The sequence below is a fragment of the Myotis brandtii genome, unplaced genomic scaffold (assembly GCF_000412655.1).
Source record: "Myotis brandtii unplaced genomic scaffold, ASM41265v1 scaffold1127, whole genome shotgun sequence".
Taxonomy (NCBI): domain Eukaryota; kingdom Metazoa; phylum Chordata; class Mammalia; order Chiroptera; family Vespertilionidae; genus Myotis; species Myotis brandtii.
Genome location: NW_005353875.1, coordinates 70,599 through 79,586, shown reverse-complemented (window position 1 = coordinate 79,586; position 8,988 = coordinate 70,599). Strand labels below are relative to the sequence as shown.

At 42.8% G+C, this 8,988-nt stretch overlaps 1 protein-coding gene across 3 annotated transcripts in view; it reads right to left on the bottom strand.

Annotated features, from left to right (window-relative positions):
• Positions 1-2,056: 2,056 nt before the first annotated feature.
• The window catches only part of LOC102253424 (zinc finger protein 583), an 8,245-nt gene continuing 1,313 nt past the window's right edge, over positions 2,057-8,988 (bottom strand). For 2 of the 3 annotated variants that reach the window (XM_005857797.2, XM_005857796.2), the window contains exons 2-4: positions 5,987-6,113; positions 5,610-5,705; positions 2,057-3,709 (exon numbers count right to left, since the gene is read on the bottom strand). In XM_005857797.2, coding sequence (XP_005857859.1) covers positions 2,232-3,709; positions 5,610-5,705; positions 5,987-6,113 — 1,701 coding nt within the window. In that variant the 3' untranslated portion in view covers positions 2,057-2,231. Of the gene's footprint in view, positions 3,710-5,609; positions 5,706-5,986; positions 6,126-8,988 lie in introns of those variants that run through there. The other variant, XM_005857795.2, reaches the window with a different exon arrangement.

Genomic DNA, 8,988 nt, shown 5'->3' with positions numbered 1-8,988 from the left:
GAGACAATCTTTCAAGCCTTAAGAAATTCTTATTAGGATTTTGTTAGGTACAAGGAATCTGTGGGTGAATTTGGGCCTACTAACATCAGTGTAACACTGAGTCTTCCCCTGCAGAAGGATAAATGTCTGCTCAAGTCTTTCACCCTCTATTAACTTCCATCATTTTCTTTGTACCTGTATTCATGTGAGCTGAGTCTTCCCCTGCAGAAGGATAAATGTCTGCTCAAGCCTTCTTTCACCCTCTATTAACTTTCATCATTTTCTTTGTACCTGTATTCATGTGAGTTGGTTAATGCATTGACTGTATTCTCAAAGAGAACATAATATGAAATATAAAACAAGTCAGATATAAGGGAACAGGGAGTGGTTTGAACTGTGGTGAACTGGAAAACACATGCCCACCTAAAGGTATTCAGATTCCTTTTTAATTTAATGCATACCATCCCTGGCTGAGTAGCTCAGTTGGTTATAGTCCTGATACACCAAGGTTATGGGTTCTAACCCTGGTCAGGGCACATACAATAATTAACCAATGAATGCATAAATAAGTGGGACAACAAATCAATGTTTCTCTTTTTAAAAAATCTATAAATTAAAAAAAATACTTGATGCATACCAAATCAAACATGTTTGTAGGCAGCCAGTTTATAAGTATCAATCTATATAGTTTTGGTTTCTTTCCCCCTCCAGTCTTAGAATTACAGCTTAGAAGCTCAACTTTTTCTATTTTAAATGGCATAGGTGTAAAACAATGCATCCCCCTGGAATTAGGAGCAAGGGTCAAATTTACCCTTTATTTTTCAAGTTTTCTTTTAACTATCTTTTTGCCTTTGTTTAAATGGAAATGAAGACTGCATCTCAGTAAGTAAATTCTACTTATCGAAAGTTGGTTTTTAAAATCTGACTGCTTAGAATTAATATGTAATGGAGTTAGTTTTTCTTACCAACAAAGTCATATTCCTAGATAGTCATGCTGAAATAGCAGCCACCATCTCACTCTCTATTATCACGTACTGAACATCAATCCTACTGTATTAGATACCCAGGTCACCCACCCACCTTTAGAACAATGACCACTGTTCCTAATCAAAAACCTCTACAACCTGTGACTTGAGCTGCTGCTTTTGCTATTTCTCAGCTAATCATTGTTAAGATGATCATGTTTTCTTTGAATACCACAGTATCTTTTTATTTTACAGTTTATTGAGAGACTACTTTATGCTAGGCTATCTGCCGGGCCATTTACATGCATTTAATGTTTGCATTAACATTTTTGTTGTTAATTCTCACCCAAGGATATTTTTTTCATTGAGTTTTAGAGAGAGTAAAAGGAAAGAGAAACATCAATGTGAGAGGGACATTGATTGGTTGCCTCCCGCACACGCTCCGACCGAGGCTGGGGATCAAGCCTGCAACTGAGGTATGTGCCCTTGACCAGAATTGAACCCACAACCTTTCACTCTGCAGGTCAATGCTCTAACCATTGAGCAAACCGGCCTAGGACCCATTAACTTTCGAGGTAGTACCATTATTATTTCTATAATATAAAACTGAAGCCCTAACCGGTTTGGCTCAGTGGGTAGAGCGTCGGCCTGCGGACTGAAAGGTCCCAGGTTCAATTCCAGTCAAGGGCATGTACCTTGGTTGCAGGCACATCCCCAGTGGGAGGTGTGCAGGAGGCAGCTGATCGATGTTTTTCTCTCATCGATGTTTCTGACTCTCTATTCCTCTCCCTTCCTCTCTGTAAAAAATCAATGAAATATATTTAAAAAAACAAACAAACACTGAAGATTACAAATGACAAAATGTTTCTCCAAAATTAGAGGGCTAAAGAAGGGAAGAGCAAGGATTAGAACCAAGATCTATTTAATGCGGGCATGAGTTCTTAATTCTGGATAAGTCTTCAGAGAATGAGATGGATATTGGCATGAGATAGGGCTTTGTAAGGTAGACTGGAACGAGGTATTGAGGGAAGTTATTTTAGACTATTTTGAGGACACTGTGCTTTAACCTAAGAACTATAGTATGCCAGGAGGGGTTTTAATGAGAGGAGTGATATGATCAAACTATTTTTAATAGGTTTGTCTGCAGTGTGACAACTGACAAAGTAAGTGGTCAACACAGTAATCCAGTTAGGAAGTTATTTCCATAGACCATGTCAAGTAGATTATTGTGCACTGGATGAAGATGATGGAGTGGAAATGATTAAAGGAGTGATATTCAAGGCATATTTAGGAGATAAAACCTATAGCTTCTAGCAAATGGCTGGACATGGAGGGTGAGGAAGATGAGAGACTCAAGAAAGACTCCATAGCGTGAATTCTCTTGTGATGAGCCAAGTGTGCACGCTGCCTGAACGATTTCCTGCAGTCCTTACATTCGTAGGGTCGCTCTCCAGTGTGAATTCTTTGATGCAGGGTAAGAGAGCCACTGTAGCTAAAGGCTTTCCCACACACGTTACATTCGTAAGGTTTCTCTCCAGTATGGATCCGCTGGTGCTGAGCAAGGCCTGCATTCTGGCTAAATGTTTTCCTGCACTCCTTACACATGTAAGGTTTCTCTCCCGTGTGACTCCGCTGGTGTTGTGCCAGCGACGAACTATTGCTGAAGGCCTTCCCACATTCAATGCATTCATAGGGTTTCTCTCCAGTATGGACCCTCTGGTGCTGATCGAGGTATGCGATCTGGCTGAAGGCTTTCCTACACACCTTACACTCATACGGTTTCTCTCCAGTGTGGACTCTCTGGTGCTGAGCCAGGTGCGCATACTGGCTGAAGGTCTTCCTGCATTCCTTACACTCGTAAGGTCTCTCTCCGGTGTGAATCCTCTGATGCACGATTAGGTAACCACGATGGCTAAAGGCTTTCCCACACACATTACATACGTAAGGTTTCTCCCCAGTATGAATTCGCTGATGCTGAGCAAGAAATGAACCGTTACTAAAGGCCTTTCCACACTCAATACATTCGAACGGTCTCTCTCCAGTGTGAATCCTCTGGTGTTGCGTCAGGTGTGCAATCTGGCTGAAGGCTCTCTTACACTCGTTACACTGGTAAGGTTTCTCTCCAGTGTGAACTCTCTGGTGCTGAGCGAGGTGTGCGTTCTGGCTGAAGGCTTTCCTACATTCCTTACATTCGTAGGGCTTCTCCCCGGTGTGTATTCGCTTATGTTGAGCCAGGTTTGCACTCTGGCTGAAGGTTTTCCCACATTCAACACAGGCATAGGGTTTCTCTCCGGTATGAATTCTCTGGTGAAGAGTAAGGGATGAGCTCTGGTTGAAAACTTTCTCACACTCATTACATTTCAAAAGTTTCTTTTCTACATAGACTTTCTTAGGCTTCATGTCCACAGATTTTTTGCGGTATTTTCTCTTTTGTGGCTCATGCTTATGTGTTCTTTCTTTGGTGGGAAAACCCTGTTTTATAGCAAATATTGCATCCTGGTGGAAAGTTTGCCAAGATTTAGTACATTCACTACTTTGATCTTCAGTAAGGATTTTCTTATGCGTGATGATCAGTTGACTAGGATGTACCTCCTTACTTTGCAATTTGTTGTTAAACCAGTCCCCACTTTCATAGTCTTCTATCAAACTGGGGCAATCAAAGCTGTAACTAAGATGGCTTCTTCCTGTTGTCACTACTTTGGATGATTCTTCATAAATAACTTGCTTTGATGAAAATTCACTGTTTTTAAATGCATACTCCCAATCTAAAAGATAGTAAGAAAATAGTGTGTGTTTATGCAGAAGAAAAGAACTTTTAAAACAAAAATCAGTGAATAAAATACATAAGAACTTAAGAGAGTTGATTAAAACATAAATTCTTCATATATAGTCAGTAAGGTAACTATTAGAAAAATTAAATATCCCAGGAATGCAAGGTTGGTTTAATATGTGAAAATCAATGAATGATCATTACATCAGCAGATTAAAGATGAAAAATCATATGATCATTTCAATAGATGTAGAAAGAGTATTTTACTAAATTTATTTGTAAAATTTATCAGCAAACCAGGAATAGAAATGAACTTCCTAAAATTGAGAAAGAGCATCTAAGCAAACTAACATCAACTTAATGGTGAAAGACTGAATACAGTTCCCCTTAAGATTGAGAACAATGCAAGTATATGTGCTCTTACAAGTGGTACAATTCAACATTGTACAGGAGACCCAAGCTATTATAATAAATCAAGAAAAACAAGGCATAAGGATCAGAAAGGAAGAAAGAAAACTGTATTGGCAGATAATATGATTGTCTCTGCAGAAAATGCTCAACTACTAGATGAATCTAGCAAGGTTGTAAGATAGTTCATATAAAACTCACTTTACATTCTTACATACTAGCTGCAAACAACTGGAAGATGGAAGTTTTTAAGAATTCTATTTATAATTATAGCACACAAAAATAAGACTCAGAAAAATATTTTTTAAAATTTTTAAACCACTACACTGGATGACTATAAAATATTGCTAAGAGAAAGAAAACCTTAACAAATGGCTAAAGAAACCATGCTCAAGAACTGGAAAACTCAATGATGTTAGGATGTCAATTCTTCCCCAAGTTGATGTAGATGTATCGTAATCCCAAGTGAAATCCCAGCAGGCTTTTTGAATAGATTATCTGATATCTAAATTTACTAAAAAGCTACAGATATCAAGAAGGTATGGTACTGGTGAAAGGACAGATGTAGATCAATGGAACAGAAGAGAGTTCAGAACTAGACCCCTGCATTTATGTTCAATTGCTTTTCAACAAGGGTACCAACAAAGCAATATAATGGGGAAAGGAAAGTCTTTACAACAAAGAGTCCTGGAATAACTGAACATCCGAAGGGGGGGAAATGAACCTCAATATTTATCTCACCCAAGAAATTAGCTCAATGGATCATTACCCAAATGTAAAAATTAAAATAGAACATTCCTAGGGGGGAAAAAAATAGAAGGAAATGTTGGTGACCTGGGGGTAGCAAGGATTTCTTAGACATGGCACAAAAGCACCAACCAAGACAAGTAAATTGGACTTTATGAAAACTAAAAACTTCAAATGTTCAAAAGGCAGCAGTAGAAAAACAAGAACGCCAAACCACAATTGGCATACGTATATCACAATACATACAAATGACACAAGACTTGTTCTAAGACCATCTAAAGAAAGAACTCTTACAACTCAATAAGAAGAAAAACAACCCACTGAAAACCTAGGCAAAAAATTGAACACTTCACAAAAGATATATGAATGGCCAATACGTTCATGAAAAGATGCTCAACATTGTTAGTAAAATAATGAAAAAAGAAATGAATCAATCCTTCAACCAAAAAGAAATGAGTGGCAAAAGGAAAAGTAGAGGCATTACTGTGTCTGGATATTTTTCATGTGTTGGAATGACTTGTGCAAAACTCAAAGGCGAGGACAAGGAGACCCTGTGAGAGAATGTATACAAGGAGAGTAAGTTGGGGAGCTCATGCTAAAAGATGCTTTGATGTGTGTCCCAGGCCTGGAGCCTTTAAGGAAGCCACCCAGACAATACGCATGGCAAGCTGGACCCTTCAGAAGGGCGGAGCTCGGTTTTCTTGCAGTGGCCTCTACCTCCCCAGTTCTCTCTCACTCACCAGAGCATGTGCCTTCTGTGCTGGCTTTTGTCACCATCCAGGGCTCTCTTCCTTGCTCCAGTAGCAAGATCACCTCTGGCTTCGAAACGGAAACTCCTGCAAAGAAGAAATAAAGGGGGAATTAGCCAGGCCCTGAAATCAGATCAAGCCCTTGGGCCTCAGGAGGTGGGGGCATTAGAGAGAGAGTGAAGGAAGAGGGAGTGTTTTGAAGAAAGAGGAAGTTGTAGGGATAGTCTAATGAAGCTGCCAATTCTACAAAACAGCCAATTTTGGGGAGCAGCAGGAAGAGAAATGCAGCGACGTATATCAGAGGCTCCCGAAACATTATGTGAGGGAGCAGCCCTCTGGGGAGATTCTGAATTACGGGGAGACCTTACCCAGCGATTCCAGGTTCCTGTAGTTCTCCAACATCACCTTCCTGTACAAATTCCTCTGAGCAAGATTTAGCCATTCCCACTCCTCTTGAGAGAAATCTATAGCCACATCCCCAAATGTCACCAAATCCTGAAATGACATAAATGTATTTTTGTCCGACTGGTGTTCTTACCCTCACACGGGTGTAGTGTGAAGAGCTAAATCACTTATACTGCTGGGAGAGAAATATTACAAAGAGTGAAATTTCCTGGTAGCATCTTAGGTTCTGAGCAACACATGTCAAGTAACAGCTGGATGACTTCTCTGTGCTTAGTGTTGATGCTGCCACGCTAAGTGTACGATTTCATAGTCTCTACTGACGGAGAAAAGACTTGTCACACGCAAAAATGGGCAATAACAACACTCAACAGTCAAGTGTAAAATAATACGTTTTTCATACTAAATGCTAGGGCGTTTCTCAATATGGAAAATCAAGATAGACTGTGGAAGTGAAGAAAGGCTTCAAGGGAAAGACAGGAACATGAGTTAAGCCTTCCAAGATGTATATGGTCTAAACCAGCATTTCCCCAAACTCTACAGTGGAATGTTCCAGATATATCAATAGGATGTTCCAGACATATCTACATGTACATTCTATATATACACATACATATCCTATCCTATTAATGCTTATAATTTTGATTTTCTAAAATTAAATAGATATGTAATAAGATAGTAAACAAGTTTTATAGTCATTTTGCAAAAATATAACTTAAACCAACGCACACCATCACAGAGAACAAGCAGAGGCAACAAAAGGTTCCCTAACAGCTCTTGATAATCCCACTGAGTCTCAAAGACAATGGGCAACCTATCTGCTACCTCAGAGACAAAATAAGAGTAATTCTAAGCTCTGCTAATAAACTTAAATAGTGAACGTTTCCAATGTGATCATGAAGTGCATAAAAAACACCCACAGCTCTCGCTGGAGGGGCACACACAGCTTCCCAAGAGCGAGAGTTTTGAATGTTACGGGACAGCTGGCTCGGCTACTGCGTGTTGAATTAAGGATCTTCTTTATAACATGGGACAAGGCCTGGTATGTTTCCTAAAAATTCAAAATGTACATCCTTCCTGGGAGGACGCACCTGCTCCAGCCTTACCAGGGCTGGCTGTGTGGTCTCGGACATGCCCCTTAGGTGTGGCATGTCATAGCCATGCCCGCTCTTAGCTGGGCTGACGGACGGATGGCACTCAATGGGGCGCATCTGGACTGAGCTGGCTGGTCAGGTGCTGAAGGACCACCACACAGGTCAGTACCGAGCCCTGCTGGCTCTTGTGCCAGATCTCCCCTCAGCCCAGCAATGGACGGGGAGGCCCAACGTGGCAGCGGCCTCTGGGACCCCAGTGGAGTAAGTTCTGGGGTGTCTCCGGTCTTGGTGGTTGTCAAATTTGGAGTCTTTATTACGCCAGGGGTCTCAGAGGAGTTGCCTCTCAAAGTCTGAGCAAAGCAACATGGAGGAAGCTTTCCCTTTATACCAGTGGTTCTCAACCTTCCTAATGCCACGACCCTTTAATACAGTTCCTCATGTTGTGGTGACCCCCAATTTCACTGTTACAAATCGAACATAATTAAAGCATAGTGATTCATCACAAAAACAATATGTAATTATATATGTGTTTTCCGATGGTCTTAGGCGACCCCTGTGAAAGGGTCGTTCGACTCCCAAAGGGGTCTCGACCCACAGGTTGAGAACCGCTGATCTAGGGGGAGCGAATTGCAGAAGAGTGGGGAGCCAATGCAAAGATTCGGAGACAGAGATGAGCCCAGGACGTCTGAGGCACAGTAAGTGGCCAGTGTGGCTGGAGCGGAGACGCAGACGTGCAGAATGAGGTCTGGGAGCGCCAGGGCTGGGTCACGGAGGGCCCTGCAGGCCCAGATAAGGACACTGGGATCTCATTCCAAGTGGAGCAGGCGCCAGTGACGGTCTGGGAACAGGAACGAGATGAGTGCTCGGTCTCACGGTGGGCACACGGCTCCACAGTGTCCTCCTCCCTCCACCCGTGCAGAATGAGGTCTGGGAGCGCCAGGGCTGGGTCACAGAGGGCCCTGCAGGCCATGGTAAGGACACTGGGATCTCATTCCAAGTGGAGCGGGGGCCAGTGACCGTCTGGGAACAGGAACGAGATGAGTGCTCGGTCGTCACGGTGGGCACACAGCTCCACAGTGTCCTCCTCCCTCCACCTTCTTCAGCTCCTCACGCCCCATCATCCATGTTCCTGACCCTCAGCACACACGACCGCTCCCTACAGTAGCACAGTCGCTAACCAGTGACGGGGACACGGGCTTTCCTCCCTGGCGCTCTCTTTCCTCGTCTGTGCAGTGAGAGATTCGGACAGGCTCGCCCTCCACTTTCTTCCTGGCTGTACCGTTTCTTGAGCCTGGATCTGTGCTGTCCAACACACCAGCTGCTCACCGCATGTCGCTATTTACATGTAGGTCAGTTCACATTGAGAGTCCAGTTCCTCAGTCCTGCCAGGACATACAAGTGCCCCGCAGCCACGGGGAGTACCTTTCTAGTTGGTCACCCCAGGAAGTGCCACTGGACAGCGCTGACTCGCGCTTCTGGCCCAGCTTCCTCTTTCCAACCTGTTCTGCAGTCCTGCCAGGACATACAAGTGCCCCGCAGCCACGGTAGCACCTTTCTAGTCGGTCACCCCAGGAAGTGCCACTGGACAGCGCTGACTCTCGCTTCTGGCCCAGCTTCCTCTTTCCAACCTGTTCTCTATGTTTTCACCAAGCAGTTTGCATGGTTTTATGGTTTAGATTTAACCTATACATTGTAAGGAAGAAATTTAGTTATTTATTTTTAAATATATTTTTATTGATTTCAGGGAGGAAGGGAGAGGGAGAGAGAGATAGAAACATCAATGATGAGAGAGTATCATGGGTCAGCTGCCTCCTGCACGCCTCCTACTGGGGATCAAGCCCGCAACCCGGGCATGTGCCCTTGACCGGAATAGA